The sequence below is a fragment of the Thamnophis sirtalis genome, unplaced genomic scaffold (assembly GCF_051295495.1).
Source record: "Thamnophis sirtalis isolate CommonGarterSnake01/CBP01778 unplaced genomic scaffold, rThaSir2_p1.2 scaffold_3, whole genome shotgun sequence".
NCBI lineage: Eukaryota > Metazoa > Chordata > Lepidosauria > Squamata > Natricidae > Thamnophis > Thamnophis sirtalis.
The window spans coordinates 128398705-128416286 of record NW_028261383.1 but is presented as its reverse complement, the minus strand read 5'-3'; the positions used below and the strand labels follow the sequence as shown (position 1 = coordinate 128416286).

At 40.4% G+C, this 17582-nt stretch overlaps 1 protein-coding gene across 7 annotated transcripts in view; it reads right to left on the bottom strand.

The window, feature by feature from the left end:
* The window catches only part of CACNA1G (calcium voltage-gated channel subunit alpha1 G), a 248541-nt gene that overhangs the window by 86203 nt on the left and 144756 nt on the right, over positions 1–17582 (bottom strand). For all 7 annotated transcript variants that reach the window (XM_087710029.1, XM_087710023.1, XM_087710026.1 and 4 more), the window contains 3 exons: positions 16965–17088; positions 8888–8956; positions 6946–7130 (listed from right to left, as the gene is read on the bottom strand). In XM_087710029.1, coding sequence (XP_087566155.1) covers positions 6946–7130; positions 8888–8956; positions 16965–17088 — 378 coding nt within the window. The remainder of the gene's footprint in view (positions 1–6945; positions 7131–8887; positions 8957–16964; positions 17089–17582) is intronic.

Below are 17582 nucleotides of genomic sequence, written 5' to 3'. Positions count from 1 at the left end.
TTTATTAGGGGAAATCTTGGTGGGACACGAGGGGCAGTTCACCCCTTTTTGTGGATATAACAGGTTTTAGGTTTATTGGACTTAATAAATGTATAATGCAGCCATTCCTGGTCTGGCGATTTCCAGATGGTCTGGGATGCCAACTGTTTATTAAAGAGGAACTGCTTTGGTCAAGACTGGTAAAAAAATAATCTTCAAGCACCTGAGTAGTTCTGCTTAAATTAACCATGCTAAACCCAGCCTGCAATATTTTACCAAACTGTTAAAAGCAGCTTTTGAAAGCTGTTCCTAAGTGATAGAAATAAACTAATTATATTTTCAATACTATCACTCTTCTGTTGTCTTTAAGTGGAAAAAAAATCCAGCATAGTCCCCAGCTATAATAATAGAAATATAGCACTTTCTCATCTCAGTTACTTTTCCTGAGCAATTATAGTAGAGGATCACTTCATGTTAATAATAGGATATTGGAGTCTCTTCTTTAAAAAAAAATATGGAAGCAGATGGATCATGTTTATTTTCATCAGCTATGCAATGCACACATTTAATGTGTCTTAATTCAAGTTGAAGGTAAGATATGTGGTTGTTGTCACGTCACCTGCCTTAGGAAGTCTTGAGTAAAAGTCGCAACCACATGACTCTGGCCACTATTAATGATGCTTGCACAACTTTCTATGAAAGCAAGGGTTTTAATGGTGTGGTTAAAGCTGGCTTGGATCAAAAGGCCAAGACTTCACACAGACAGCATACCATGTGGAGCAATGCCCATCTGGTTTGCATCCTCTGTGGCCACCACATCACAGGGTGCATGTATGAAGTGGCGCCCTTTGGGCTAAAAAAAGACAAGCTTTTGTTTAAACTGTCTCCTACCAAAAGGAGAGGGGGGGAAAAGCCATGGGTTGGAGAAATAAAGTTTGGAAATAAGCAGGCAGGTTTTGATGAAGGCTTTGTATAAGCTAGATAGGCTTTCCAGTGGTCTTCATTATGAATTCTTGGTCCCTTTCTCATGACCTTTGTTCCCTGTCTCCTGCACTCTTCCTCCAGAAACCTGACTTTCTATGGTTTCTGGGGGAGAGTGGAGAAAGAGGGAGGATAATAGATTCCTTGAAGCAAACTGTATCATGAAAAATAATCATCTGCAAATGGTTACAAGATGCATTATGCAACTAGCATCATTTATTCTGAACACTGAAACCCACATTTAGATTTGTTTCGTGCAAAGTACGTACAGTTTGGCCTTAAAACCTCTATACCACTTCACTGGCTTCAATGATAATGCAGTTCTTATGTTTCTAGGACATAAAAACGTAAGGCCTTTTTGCAGAAAACAACTAATTCTGAATCACTGAAAGAGGGCAGCATGATTTTATTTGTGGGCTCCAGGCATCATTAATCGATGCAGTTTTTCTCAGATGTAGTGCACTGCTGGATCATGTTTGTGTAGGACCATCAACAACGAAGAAATCATATTTTCAGTATCTTAATGGTAACTCAGACAAGCAAATTACCATATCTTATCCATGGGAGCCATTTCCATTTGCCAGAAAGAGAGGGAAGAGGAGTGCGGTAAGAATATGAAAGAAAAGAGCTACAAAATGATTCTTGTATCCTCCTGTTATGAAAGCTGAATAATTCATACATATTGGAAGCCAACATCAGGGCACGCAACTTACCAAAATTATTCTACATAAATTCGTCTTGCAGATGATCTCAGACACTGAGGTTTGGATGCTTTAGGTAGAAATGCTTTGATTGTGATGAATTCATACATACAAGGGACCTACAAATACTACTATATACCAAAGAGTTTTTGATAAATAGTTGTTATCCTTCCCTCCCCTTCTTCTTAAAGGGCTTTTCAGAGTGGTGTCATATACCATAAGCCTTAATAACTAAATCCCTCATCAACCTGTATGCCTCCAGAATAAAATTGTCAGTTTCATAAGGGCAGTCTAGATAAATGATTTAGCCTCAAACCTTTTTTCTCTGGATAAGAGGAAAAGCAGAAGTGAGAGTACTGTTCCTATATTTCACATAAACCTGCTCTACTCAACCATAAAGGTTTTATCAATTAAAGAAGGAATAATATCATGGATGAAAACCTTGGCTGAAAACCCATTTCATTTTTATGGAACCTATAGTGGCTGAGACACTGAGCTTGTTGATCAGAAAGGTCGGCAGTTTGGTGGTTTAAATCCCTAGTGCTGCATAACGGAGTGAGCTCCCATTACTTGTCCCAGCTTCTGCCAACCTAGCTGTTCGAAAGCATGTAAAAATGCAAATAGAAAAATAAGGACTACCTTAGGTGGGAAAGTAAGTGTTCCATGCTCCTTCAACATTTAGTCATGCCTGCCACATGACCACAGAGACGTCTTCAGACAGTGCTGGCTCTTCAGCTTTGAAACGGAAATGAGCACTGCCCCCTAGAGTTGGGAATGACTAGCACCTATGTGTGAGGGGGAACCTTTACCTTTATACCTAAATATACAAGATTTTTTTCTCCTTTGTCTCCTTTTCTGTTATTATACATCCCTAGAGAAAGGGATTTATTTGGGTAATATGGCATAAAGATTAGTTAAAACAAGTTAAGAATACGCCATTTTATACTTCGGGATTGAAGAGACAGAACTGGAAGACTGGTGCAAAACCTGTACTTTGTATCTGATTTTACCTATAATCTTACACTGACTTGGGCAGGAAAATATCCATGGCATTCTTCTGGAACAATGGGAGAGCCAGTTTGGTCTAGTGTTTAAGACAGTTTAGAAATCAAGACATTGTGAGTTCTAATTCTGCCTTAGGCATGAAAGCCAGCTGGGTGACTGGGCCAGTCACTGTTTTAGCCAACAACTTCAGGCTTGGATGTGCAACAAGCCAGTCAGTCAATTCCTTTGCAATCAATGGATCAACACTCAATGGATGTGGAAATAAAACCCAGAGCCTGAACTTGTGGGAAAAGGCTAGGAAGAAAAAGCAAATCTTCTGGGACAATGAAAGACAACCAATGGCAGGGAAAACTAGACAGTCTTGTAGAATGACAACTATAATGGTTTATGGGAATGATCTTGGGAAACATGAACATCGTCAGGGAAACAGTTGGATAAGAGGCAACTGAGCCAATAAAAGAAGCATAAACATGACTCTCCTTAGCTTCTTGGACAGTAAAGGTGATGGCGGGAGAGCTGTATTTTGCAATAGTGGCCAGTATCTGTAGCTTGGGTATAGGATGAGGGTGAAAGTTCATTCTCCAAGCTTGTGGTTTGGTTTCCGAACATTTCATTACGGGATGTGAGTGTTCTTCTGTTTATAAGGGCTTCAGGTGTGGGTGTGTCAAATGAGGGTCTTGTGATGGATCAGGTGTGAATCATCAGTGAATCTTGTGATGGGTCTTGTGATAAGGTTACATCAGGTCAGGGTTATTGGGAGGTGAGCTGCTGGTGGGCAGGGGGGCGGTGTTGTGTGGCTGGATTGAAGGTCGGTGCTGTCTCTGCTTGGTTGGATTCTGAGGGGTTCATAGGCTGGTTGTAGGTCAATGTGTCTATTGATGGACTTGCTTGTGAAGTGTCAGGCTGTGATGAACTAATGATGAACTAACACTTGCAAGATTTTGTTAATGTAACCCTATATAACGAAACAGAATATAGCAATAGCAATAGCAGTTAGACTTATATACCGCTTCATAGGGCTTTTAGCCCTCTCTAAGCGGTTTACAGAGTCAGCATATTGCCCCCAACAACAATCCGGGTCCTCATTTTACCCACCTCGGAAGGATGGAAGGCTGAGTCAACCCTGAGCCAGTGAGATTTGAACAGCCAAACTGCAGAACTGCAGTCAGCTGAAGTAGCCTGCAGTGCTGCATTTAACCACTGCGCCACCTAATTAGTCCATCTAGTCATGCTTCCTAGATGGACTACCTGGCAAGACTGACAGCAACAGAGAGGGCATTTCTTGGCATGGGTGAGTTATGTGTGTGAAGGTAGCATTATAACTGCTGCTAAAAGCATGGTTTTGCAGGAAATATTGCCATACAGGGAGCCTATAGAAACATAGTGCTTTCCAAGATGCTATGGCCACTAATAGTTAATGTCCCCTCTAGACTTGCTGCTCTGGAATAAGTGCTCTCGGAGAAAGGGGAAAAATAATTCTCCTCCTCCCCTGTGCATCTTTCAGTTTGCAATCAATATTTTTTTCTGAAAGAAATGAACAACAAATTGCAATCATGAATTTGTCTGTGTTCATTTCAGTTATCTGTCCTCTTAACCTTATAGCAAGCTTTGGACCTTGCTGCTACTTTAATTGTTGAGTCTTTCTTAAAAACTATGTGCAAGAAGAAAGGAAAACATGACAGAAGGAGATTAAAATACAGTTCCATAAAACCGTACCTCTTATAAAATCAGAACTAGATTTATGTTTATGGTCATTATGAGTTATATAGTTAAATTGTGCAAGTTTATTTAACAATAAACTTGCATAAACTAATATATACAATTCCAGTAATTAAATAGCCCACATTAGGACTGATACAATTCATATTTATATATAGAAAGAGAGACATGTTTTTCCGGCCATTTGTGTAACTGATGGCAAATAGAGATTCTCTTTTAAACCTTTCCCCCTTATGCTGTTCATAGTAATAATTGCATTGCATATTTTATGATTTTAATGATGTGGATTGCTGTTACACTCTTTTTGATGGCAGCTGCTTTAAACCCCTCTGCAAGAAAATTCTAAAAAAAAAAAAAAAAGCATTTGCAGTAACACATTAACACTGTTCTACAATGACAGCTTATGCTGTATTTCGTTTTTCCCCTCTTTAGGCTTCTATGTCACTAATTTCCCACAGGTTCTGAGCAGCTGAGAGACTACCAATAGAATGAGTTAAAATGGTCCCATGTATTAAGAACTAACCCTAAAAGGCCACTCATGGGGTAAGCTAATCTCTGCATCTCTTATTGCCTTGTTAAAATTTCAAGTCTTTACAGCCCTTTGGAAGTCCAGTAAAAGTGGAGGAAGATTGGCTATCTGGGGATAAGTTGTTCTGTAGAGGACACTTTGTTCCAATCAGAGTTTCTCTCGAATGTAACTTTTTCCCAGTCTAGGCACAATTTTTATATGAAGCAACAGACATGGGCAGTGTATAGCTGTGGATAGATGCTCCTCAATCTCCAGCTAGCAGCTATTCAATCAGTGAATCCTTGATCTTGGACACCAACACCTGGCTGCCATTTCAAAACTCAGCTGGAACTATGTGGAAAATTACTACTGCAAATGGTTTATTGCAGAAAACTATAGAGCTCATATATTTAACTTCCACCTGGATTGCTGCCTATATGAACTGGGCCTCAGGTCAATCCTGCCTTAGCCTTTAAAGGAAACTAATCAAGGAACGAGGCAACCCAGAAGGAAGGAGAAATTTCCTGACAGTGAAACAGATATTAGCAATAGCAATAGTATTTAGACGTATATACCACCTCATAGTGCTTTTACAGCCTTCTCTAAGCAGTTTACAGAGTCAGAGTCAGCCTATTGCCCCCAACAATCTGGGTCCTCATTTTACCCACCTCGGAAGGATGGAAGGCTGAGTCAACCTTGAACCTGGTGAGATTTGAACTGCTGAACTGCAGCTAGAAGTCAGTGTACTGCATTCTAACCACTGCGCCACCTCGGCTCCAGTGGAACAGCTTGCTTTCCAAAATCCCAAAGGTGTTTTTTCAATAGGCAACTGGACTTTCTGGTTTTTCTTTGAAGGTGTTTCGCTTCTCATCTAATAAGCTTCTTTAGCTCCCTCTTTGGATGAGAAGCAAAACGTCTTCAAAGAAAAAACCAGAAAGTCCAATTGTCTCTTGAAAAAGCACCTTTGGGACCACCATGACCTGCATGACTGAGTATCTCCATAGACACTTGCCTTCAAAAGTTGTGGGTGCTTCATCACTGGAGGCTTTTAAGAACAGATTGAATAACCACTTTTCTGGAGTGGTATAGCATCTCCTGCTTGAGCAGGGGGTTGGACTAGAAGGCCTCCAAGGTCCCGTCCAACTTGGTTATTCTATTAAAATATGTACTGTAGGACCCTTGTTCTTCTTATATATCTTCTGAAGCTTTGTTAACTGGTATAACCAGATTGCTTTTGGCAACGTAACATGAGAACTGCCAACCTTTCAGCCGTGCTATTTTTCAGTTGCAGGGGATTCCGTGGATAAAAACTAGGCACTCTCAGATCACTCATTTTTCTTTCTCACAGGCCAGCAGATATCTTTTTTGATGAATTAGGCTTATAGGGACCATAGACACATAAAGTATGAGAGAATATAAAAGACATTAAGATAATATATATTGAGGATTAACAATTACTGAATAGCCCTTCAGGCATGTTCTCTAATATTTGTTTGGGGGGTGGGGGAACATGGTTTAAAATGTCCTTGCTTTATGTTTTGCATCCATTGTAAAGTTCATTAGTTTGAGTGGTGCAGTGGCCTAGAGGTGGAGCTCTCACCTCACAATCAGGAGGTTGTGAGTTCAATCCTAGGTAGAGGCAGATATTTCTCTCTCTGGGTACAATGAGAATATATCTGCTGAACAAAGCTCTGTGTTGGCAACAGGAAGGGCCAAGGGTGGGTTCCGGCTGCTGCTATTGCTGGTTTGCTCAGGGATGCGCTTTGCGCACATGTGCAGTACTAAATAAATGTGCAAAAAAAGTACAAAAAACAAGATGGCGCCGCCTATGGCGCCGCCGATAGAACCAGTTGGGGGGTCTGGCAGGCCAAGTTACTACCTACTCGGCTGAACCAGTCCAAACTGGGAGAAACCCTCTGCATCTGGGCAGTAAATATTCAGGTCCAGTCAGTTGTCCAGACTCAACCCCACAAAAGATTATGGGGGTCATTAAAAGAAGACAATAATAATTTTCCTCTTTCCTAATTTATGCCAGTAGATTGTATTTCTTACCTTAATGGCCTGAGAGTCCGCAAAAGCCTTAAAACTCTTAGCATTCCAAGGATTTTTGTTCCACTATCAGAAACCATTGAAACCAGGATGTCAGCCATAGAGATGAGGACCAATACCCCATCCAGCACATTCCAACTGCTTTGCAAGTAGGCCTTCTCTCCGAAGCACAAGCCCAGAGCCACCACCTGCCAAGATTGCAAATTGCAACAGAATATGACTAATTTAGTCACCACGCCATTGGTGTGTTTATAATGCATGATTTACACATACGTGATTGCAAATGCATTGACTTTCCAGTTATAGAAACATAACTAAGCAGGTTCTACAAAGTGTTATGGTGTAAGGTTCATAAAAATAACTCTGCAAGAAACATTCCAGATTGTCCCTTTTACACTGAGGTATTTTTAATGCAATTCAAAACCTAACTGCCATATCTACCATGAGGTGTGGCAATTTCATAAAAGAATGGCACACATGATTATTTTTGTCAGTAACTACAGAGGGGAGCACGAAGGATGTAATGACCATATATTATCCTAGATGTGAAACTTCAGAATACAGAGGTCACAAACACGCGCAAATCTTAAACATTAAATACTTGTCATTTGTTTTTGTATATGCACGTATGTATATGTGTTTATATATACATACAGGCAAACACACACACACACACTTTTGCTGTTTGCTGATTTTTTTGTTCTCCTTAGAGTCTGTTGAAAGAAGAATTAGGGTTTTTTTAAAAAAAATTCTCAAGGAATTAAAAAAATATGAACAAAGCACTTTAGAGAATGTAACCCTCTGGTCTTATCTTAAGCAAGCTAAATTTAAATGGGAAGTTTCTCAAAAAGAACATAGTACATAAAAACCGAGACACTGAAAACAAGCCCTGAAATAAGCATAATCTACATAAAATGCATGCACCGTACTAAAATGTTGTGGAGAATCTGAATTCAGTTTTTACAAGTATATGCTATGGATGGTGGTAGTCTATTATGAATGCCATAGACTTGCTTCTTACAACTCCTTTCCTCAACACGTGTCTAATTTAGAATAACATTTTATGCTCTTCATTTTCGAATGAAATGATAATAATATAATTCAAATTCTCTGGGCAAGTAATTTCCTTATATAAATCTAACATCATATAACATCATTTACCCTGTTGGTATCAAAGTGGTGTAGATGTAGAAATGATGATACTACGATGAGGCACTTTATAGAAGAGTATATGTTTTGATTTTCTTTCCATAATGTCCGACACCTTTAAACAGCAGTTTAATTTTAGGCATGTGCTTAAATTGTGGAAAGAATAAGGAATCTATACACTTTGGATGAACGAAAAAGCATTTTCTCATTGGAATATCTATTCGCATTCCCTCATATGCAGAATAATATACAATCAATGCAAACATTAAAATCACAGAAGTCATTAACCTTATTTTAAAACAAACTGCAGTTTGCCAGTAAAAATATGAGTCTAGCACCTAACCATAGGAATATGGGTCTAGCACTTATGGATGCTTATGGTCAGTATGGAGTGGTGTGGTGGCCTAGAGGTGAAACTCTCACCTCATAATCAGGAGGCTGTGGGTTCGATCCTAGGTAGGGGCAAATATTTCTCTCTCTGAGCACAGTGAGAATATATCTGCTGAACAAAACTCTGTCTTGGCAACAGGAAGGGCAGCCAGCCAGTAAACACTTTGCTATCTCCATTCAGTTGCCCAGACTCCACCCCACAAGGGATTATGAGGTTGTTAAAAGATGATGACGACTCATGGATATTTATGAGTTTCGAGCACACACAGAACTTTACATGGATCTGGGAAAATTCATGTCCATGCTGATATACAATGTGGGTAGATGGAATAACTTCAGTGATGGTGAAGTTACATAATGTGATGATTGTTGATGATCAGAAGATGAATTATGCTGGATTATTTACCTTGATGGTCATTTCAGCCAAGAACACTGCTGTGAAAATATAGTTGGAGAGAGTGAGGAAAATCCGTTCCTGTTGAAAGAGAGAGGGAGGGAGAGAGGAGAGAGATGGGATTTAAAAGTCTTTTACTTACTTTTCAAGAAACAACACCCAAATAAATGCAAGATCAGACTTTTCCTTTTCTAATCCTTTATGTCTCTTAGCACCCTGGACAGCTGCCAAATATTGGGCTGAGATGGAGATCTTATTTTTATAATATTCTGCCTTGCTCCTGTCATGACTTGTGATGTCATTCTAGTTGTCCCAAAAATTCAGCATAAATAGAGGGACATGCGAGAAAGGGGAAGGCATAAACACAATATCGTACTTTCTTAATCTTACAGGGTGAGCAGAAGCAACTCTTGAAAACTTAAGCCTTATATGTTCTATATATCTAGGCTTTACCCTCTTTTTTGTCTAGGCCAAAGCACTTGCTCTGTCAATGAACTACAGGTTCTTCCCCTGTGAAAATGAATGTCCAGTATTTTTGTCTACACACAATTCTGTGTCCTCAATACAGGTAGCCCTCAACTTATGGCCACAATCAGGACCACAACTTCTGATGCTAAGTGATGCAATTGTTAAGTGAGTTACAACTGATTTTGCAATCTTTTTTCTACAGTTAAGCATATCACAGCAATATTTTACATGAATCATGAGGTCATTAAGTCCATCTGGCTTCTTTCATTGACTTTGCTTGTCAATGAAGGAAGATTGTAAATAGTGGTCATTTGACTCCTCGATACTGCAACCATTCTAAATACAAGCCAGTTGCAAAGCACCTGAATTTTATCACCTAACTTTGGGGGTTCTGCAATGGTCATAAGTGTGAGGACCAGTCATAACTCACTCTTTTCAGTACATAAGTTTGAATGGTTATAAAACAAAAGATTGTTAAGTCAAGGACTACCTGTATAACAGCTATTTTGCTGTAGCTGTTGTGAGCCGTGCTGTCTCTTGTGCATACTGTGTGGGCCAAGAAGGATCATAATGATTTCCAGATTCACATTAATTAAGATGCACCAGTACCGTTCTTTCAGCTAAAGTAAAATGTATTTTCTACCTTTATTTAAAAGCAGTGGGTGGTTCAGAAATAGAACTGTAGTGAGAATTCTTGCCAATGTTGCTCCTTTCATCAGTAAATAAAAGAACAATAGTGCTACATTAATTTACAAACTGCAAGGGAATTATACAACTGAAGCAAAAATATAAGCAGATGCAATGTGGGTTTCAAAACAATTATAAATCCAGTTAGCCAGTTCTGAACAGGCAGTCAAATCCTTATTTATTCCAGTAACCTACCTTAAGTGAACAAAACCTCATTCTTTTTCTATAACTGCCTGTCACCTTGAACTAAGTTTTATATTCCCTCTTAGTTGCCTCAGTATTAGTGGGTGATTAGCTCCACTCAAGTTTTTAGTATTTCAGGAGGAAGACGGTGCTAAAAGCTATTTATGGCACCAGAAACAGCTTGATTGTACAGGTGGTAAGCCTCCAGTTAGTATAACTTTTATGTTATACATCACTATAAACATGCAAGATGTACTATAATACATCTACCAAATTTATTTTCATAATAAAGTCTCTCTTGTTAGTCTTCCCATTTTACTTAAACGGAGAGGCAAGAACACCACAATAAAAAACAGTCACAGTTCATCCCAAAGATAATTGATAATTCCTGTTGGACCTATGGATACTGTAGTCCATGATGTCTGGATGGCACAAGATTGACTATCTTAGCCAAAATTATTAGCTATTTTATAAGCCTCTGCACCACACTATTATGGGTAAATTGAAATGGCTCTAACAACAAAAATAAACAAAAGTAGTTAAAGCAATGCTTCCTAATAGTGTTGCTTCAAAAAATGATCCTTTAGATCAATATTTCTCAAACTTGGTAACTTAAGATATGTGGATTTCAACTCCCAGAATTCTCCAGTTATGTGATCCAGTCATTTGCCTGGAAACTGGGGGTTGGATTAGAAGACCTCCAAGGTCCCTTCCAACTCTGTTATTCTGTTAGAATTGGAAAATTCAGTTGCTAAGGTAGGAAGGTATGTTTTCAGGAATCAATGAAACACCATTCTTTCTGCAATGAATTGTCTATAGTAGGATAGACAACAGTACGAGGCAACAGTAAAGGATTCAAGATTCTGAATGCATACATCTTTATTCAAAAAAAACAAGTCCCATTCATTGCAAGAAGCCTTGCTCTTAAGCAAGCGAGCATAACATTTTATTTCCATAATAACATCTCTCTTGTTATTGTTCCCATTTCACTGAAATGAAAAGCCTGCATCTGCTTCTAGTTACTGACTGCAAGTAATTCCACTTTAATACACTGCTCCCAGTTGGAAAAAAACAGTTTGAGGTATTGGTATCAAGGGCTACTTTTAGAGTAGAATGAGCATGAGGATGTGGCACGGTTTTGCTCAGTCAATTTATTTAAACTATAGACCATAACAAAATCGCAGTATTATTTTAAAATATCCAAGATTATAAAACTTTATTAATCATAGCCCTGAATAACTTGACATAATTTTAAATATTTAAAATCGTACCCTGTGGAACGATATACCCATAGAGATCCGGACCCTTCCCACTCTCTCGGCCTTCCGAAAAGCCACTAAAACCTGGCTATTCCAGCAGGCCTGGGGCTGTTGACCTCATGAATGAGGTCCAGCACCACTCAGATTGAGTGTATGGTGCGTCGTTTTTAAATTGTTTCTCTTTTCCTATTTTTAACTCCTTATTTTAATCTTGTTTCTGTAAGCCACCCGGAGTCCTACGAGATTGGGCGGCATATAAATTTATTAAAAGTTAAAGTTAAAGTTATTTAAAATATGACCCTACATAAATTTAAATAAAATTGCTTCATTATCTTAATAGCACTAGTTAGAAATTTAAATACCACTAAAATCTGATTAACTAAACATTGCTTAGGGTTGTACCTTCATAGTAAATGTTAATAATAATTAATATCTCTAAAATCTATTTCTTCATGGTTTGAGTCCTCACAGAAAAGTACCAATCCCAGTGAAACTTCCATATTCTTGTTACTAGTTATACAACCGAAGCTTAAAAAGCAAATATTTTAGTGGCTGCTTTTCAACATAGAAAGCATTTGAGTAGCTGACACCGAAATGCTTTACTGAAATGTTTCACTTGCAGATTTCAAAGGACCCCAGAGTGCCACAATAATTGCTTATTCAACTAGCCAAATATGCATTTAACATCAGTTTTTCTTTATTCATAAGCAGCCAAATGTTTTATGCTGTCTGAAATGAAGACATTTTCTCTTTATGGGAGTTTTGCATATTATTAAATGGGTACCCCTAAACAAAACTTTCAGGAAAGCAAACCCCATCAAACTTCGGACATATGTTGAAGTAATCATGCATTTCCAGGTGATAATCAATTAATATGAAATCACAGAATAGCAGGTTAATGAGTGTTATCTGGTTGACCCTTGACAGCTAGGGAAGATCTGGCTTGGAAAAGAAATTATGTAAATCTACCAAAACAAATCCGATAGAGAACTAAAATGAATATCTTTGTTGGTATCAGTATTGAGATAGAGACAAGTTTAGGGGACTGGAGGTCAAAACATATGAAGAATGGTTGCAGGAACAAGGTATATTTAATTTAATGGAAAAAAAGGACTAGGGGTGACATGATAGCAGTGTTCCAATATCTCAGGGGCTGCCACAAAGAAGAGAGAGTCAAGCTGTTCTCCAAAGCACCTAAAGGCAGAGCAAGAAGCAATGGGTGCAAACTAATCAAGGAGAGAAGCAACCTAGAACTAAGGAGAAATTTCCTAACAGAACAATTAATCAATGGAACAACTTGCCTCCAGAAGTTGTGAATGCTCCGACACTGGGCGTTTTAAAGAAGATGTTGGATAATCATTTGTCTGAAGTGGTGTAGGGTTTCCTGCCTAAGCAGGGGGTTGGACTAGAAGACCTTCAAGGTCCCTTCCAACTTTGTTATTCCATTCTATTCTATTCCATTCTAACAAGTGACGAAAAATAATGGGAAAATGGATCATTCTCTCTTTCTCCTCGTTTGTCACATTGGAATGCAAGTGCAGACAAAGAACCAAAACCAGCATGAGATCAAAAAAGAAAGGAAGAAAAGGTTTTGAATATTTATTGAAGAAAATTATGACAGACAGCATTATTAGATCAAGTAAGCTATTTCTGCTCGAGAAAAAGGATGCTTCTCCCCTCTGTCTGCCAAAAAAGAGGAAATCTTGATGTCTTCAACCTATAGATGTTGTTCTTGGATATAGCAAAGTAGAATATAGGAAGTTTGGCAACATTAAGAACGGTGAAAACCTTTCCTTTTTCCTTCCTTCCACTGCTGGGAAAAGGAACATTGCCACCCTCCCCATATACCCCCCTACCCCCAAACCAGACAATTACAAACAGATGAGCCCTGAGCTTCATTTGTAGCCAACACCCCTAGTCTAACAGCAGGGACTAAAAGCAGTACTCGCAATAGAATTTCCACTTGAGGCCCCTAACATATGGGGTGCTGCAGGGGTCGGTCCTGTCCCCCGTACTATTTAACATCTACATGAAACCGCTGGGCGAGATCATTCGGAGGCACAGGATAAGATACCATCAATATGCGGACGATACGCAGCTGTATCTGTCCGCCCCGTGCCAACTCAATGAAGCGGTGGACGTGATGAACCAGGGTCTTGAGGCCGTCAGGGACTGGATGAGGGCTAACAAGCTTGTACTCAACCCAGAAAAGACCGAGTGGCTGTTGTGTTTCCCTCCCAAAAATTTGGTTAGTGTTCCATCGCTCAGGCTGGGGGGCCAAATTTTACACCCCTCAGACAGGGTTCGCAACTTGGGAGTCCTCCTGGACCCACAGCTGACCTTTGATTACCACCTGTCGGCTGTGACCAGGGGGGCATTTGCCCAGGTTCGCCTGGTGCGCCAGTTGCGACCCTACCTGAATCGGGAGGCTCTCACAACAGTCACTCGCGCCCTCGTAACCTCTAGGCTGGAATACTGCAACGTGCTCTACATGGGGCTGCCCTTGAAGAGCATCCGGCGGCTTCAGCTAGTCCAGAATGTGGCCGCGCGAGTGATTGTGGGTGCACCTCGGTTCACCCACATAACACCTATCCTCCGCGAGCTGCACTGGCTACCTGTTGATCTCCGTGTGCGCTTCAAGGTGCTTCTAACTACCTACAAAGCCCTTCATGGTAGTGGATCTGCGTACTTGGGAGACCGCCTCCTGCCAATCACCTCCTCTTGACCCATAAGATCTCACAGATTAGGCCTCCTCCGAGTTCCATCTGCCAGCCAGTGCCGGCTGGCAACTACGCGGAGGAGAGCCTTTTCAGTAGCAGCTCCGACCCTTTGGAACGATCTCCCCGTGGAGATTCGTACCCTCACCACCCTTCAGACCTTCCGCACAGCCCTCAAGATCTGGCTTTCCCGCCAGGCCTGGGGGTAAAGAGTATAATCCGCCCCCACCCGAATGTTGAATGAATGTTGCTCGATCTTAATTATACATTGTGTTTATAAACTCAACTACAACTACAACTACAACTACAACTACACTTAAAACTCCCATGGAGGCTAACTGTGCATCCATAATGGACAGATGCACAACTAAGTTGCTAGGGCTCAGTAGCAGATCAACAAATTCCACCAGGATGGGGACTGAAGCCAGTTTTTAGTAGGAATTGAACACTATCCCTTGGATTTAACTGGAGAGCCTACTTAGCAAGTCAAGATGCTGATGTTGCTTGGATAGAGTACCAGCACTGCCTGCGTGCTTGCTTTCGTGACCCCATAATACTTGCTCAAAGCTCTGTATTTGCAGGGGGAGGGAGGGCCAGATTTGAATCAGGTTTAAATCTCTAACCTTCTCGTCTCCTGAAGAATATAAGGGTATTTACATTCATTTCTTTATCAGTTCTATGGCATTATGCATCCTATCTATTCTATGAGCTGCGGTGGCACAGTGGTTACAGTGCAGTACTGCAGGCTACTTCTGCTGATGGCCGGCTGCCTGCAATTTGGCAATTTAAAACACACCAGGTTCAAGGTTGACTCAACCTTCCATTCCTTCTGAGGTGGGTAAAATGAGGACCCAGATTGTTGGGGGCAATAGTCTGACTCTGTAAACTACTTAGAGAAGGGCTGTAAAACACTATAAAGCAGTATATAAGTCTAAGCGCTATTGCTATTGCTATGCAGTTTCCAAGACAACAGTTGCATGTTGCATTTTGGTTTGAAAAAGCAATGTAGAGTATGCTTTTCTCTATAAATGGGTATGTTTTTGATTCCTAGTGACTGTCTGGACAAGATTCTGCAGTTTTCTTGGCAAGGTTTTTTCAGAAGTAGTTTACTGTTTCCTGCTTCCTAGGGCTTAGAGAGAATGGCTGGCAGAAGGTCACCTAACTGCCTTTGTGCCTAAGGTAGGACCAGAAATCACAGTCTCCTGGTTTCTAACCTGATGCCTTAGCCCAGTGCTTTCTAAACCTGAGTAAATTACCCCAAACTGGATAAAAGTAGCTTTTCTTTGGATAACCGCACACAAACCCATTACTCAAACACAACAAGAACATTTAAATACAGGTAGTCCTTGCCATTTGTTTAGTGCCGTTCAAAGGTACATCAGCACTGAAAAAAGTGACTTATGACCATGTTTCACACTCATAACCATTGCAGCATCCCTGTGGTCAGTGATCATTGCAACTGGCATGTATTTATGATGGTTGCAAAATGTCCTGGGATCATGTGATCATCACTTTTTGTAACTGTTGCGTCTTCTCGACACAGCCGACAGGCGGGGTCGGAGCCACAGGCTCCTGATTGGCCCTGGCGCGCCTGCCGGCTGGCGGGAAAATCACTGGCCTCTTATTGGCCAGCCGCCTGACAGCTCTCATATATAAAGAGCTATCAGGCGGGCAAGCGCTGTCTGCATTCTGAAGTTTCTGTTGTACTGTTAACTGTTGAATAAACCTGTTACACTTTACCTCACGCCTCGTACTTAATAGTAACCTTCTGACAAGCAAAGTCAACGAGGAAGCCAGATTCATTTCACCAACCATGTTACTAAATTACTGGTAACTACAGTGGTTCACTTAACAACAGCGGCAAGAAAAGTTGTAAAATGGGGCAAAACCCACTGAACTGTCTTGCTTAGCAATGGAAATTTTAAACTCAATTATTGTCATAAGTTGAAGACTTACAAAAGGACTTTCTGAGTAAAACGGACCTCTGGTAAGCTTTTTTTGGTAATGAAGAAAAAAAAGTTTGAGAAGCAGCTCAGTGGCTAAGATGCTGAGCTTGTCAATCAGAAAGGTCAGCTGTTCAGTGGTTCGAATCCCTAGTGCTGCGTAACGGAGTGAGCTCCCATTGCTTGTACCATTTTCTGCCAACCTAGAAGTTTGAAAGCATGTAAAAATGCAAGTAGAAAAATAGGAACCACCTTTGGTGGGAAGGTAACAGCGTTCCGTGCGCCTTCAGCATAGTGGCATGCTGGCCACATGACCACGGAGATGTCTTCGGACAGCGCTGGCTCTTCAGCTTTGAAACCGAGATGAGCACCGCCCCCTAGAGTCGGGAACGACTAGCACATAAGTGCGAGGGGAACTTTTACCTTTTACCTTAACCAAACTACACCTTTTAGTGGCTTTTCACTAATCCTTCTTATTATATATCATTTTAAAAGCGCAGGCCTAGACATCACATGTTTCTAAGATCTATAAGAAATGTTCAGTTCAGTGGGATTGGGGAGGCAGGACGATCAAGCCTTGACAATAATCAAACAGAAAAGGTATGCTGAGACAGCTGCCACACACATCTGCTCTAATCTTTTGTCTGGACTATCTCTTAGTACACATCAGGGTAATTTAATTTCACTCTATTTATTCCCTCTCATGCCCTCTGAGTTCCACCTTCTGCTGATAAAAGAAACCAACAGAAAGAACAAATATTGGTAAAAGCCCCACATAAACTCAGCACAATAAAGTGTCTACGTTACTTGGAAAGTGATACAGTTTACTCACAGCACTGTGGGGCTCAATTTTGGGACGCTCCATTGCAATGGTGATACAGTTCAGGAAAATGATAACCAAGACAATGTGATCAAACATCTTGTGGGAAATGATTTTATTGCATATGACACGGAATCTAAAGGGAAAGAGGAAGAGAAGTCACTGGAAATCTGTGCAAAGCAGAGAAACAATCCTCTTCCTTTTCTATGGATACTGGACTACCTTTTCTTTCCTGTTGTAAAAAAGCTTCACAATTGCAATTAATTTTTGGAAACAGGCCTTTCTTGACAGGGACAATTCTCATCTGTCCTTGTCCTTGTCCTCTACCTCCTGCATGCAAATCATCTAAAGAAAACCATCATCAAAATTTGTCTTGACATACAGTACCTGTCTTTCCCAAATTGTGAGATACTGCTCACATGTCATGCGGAATGAATGAATGGATGAATGAATGAATGAATGACTTTTGTGAACTAAAATAGGCATACGGAGAGCAGGGTGCCCAGTATTTCCTGCATGATTCATCTTTCTAGCCTAGCTTCCTTGTAGTTGGACTCCACTGGGGGTGGATAATTAGTTTCTTCTGCGGTTCTGCCTTGGATCTGTTGGGACTATTTACCTGCCCCCGAT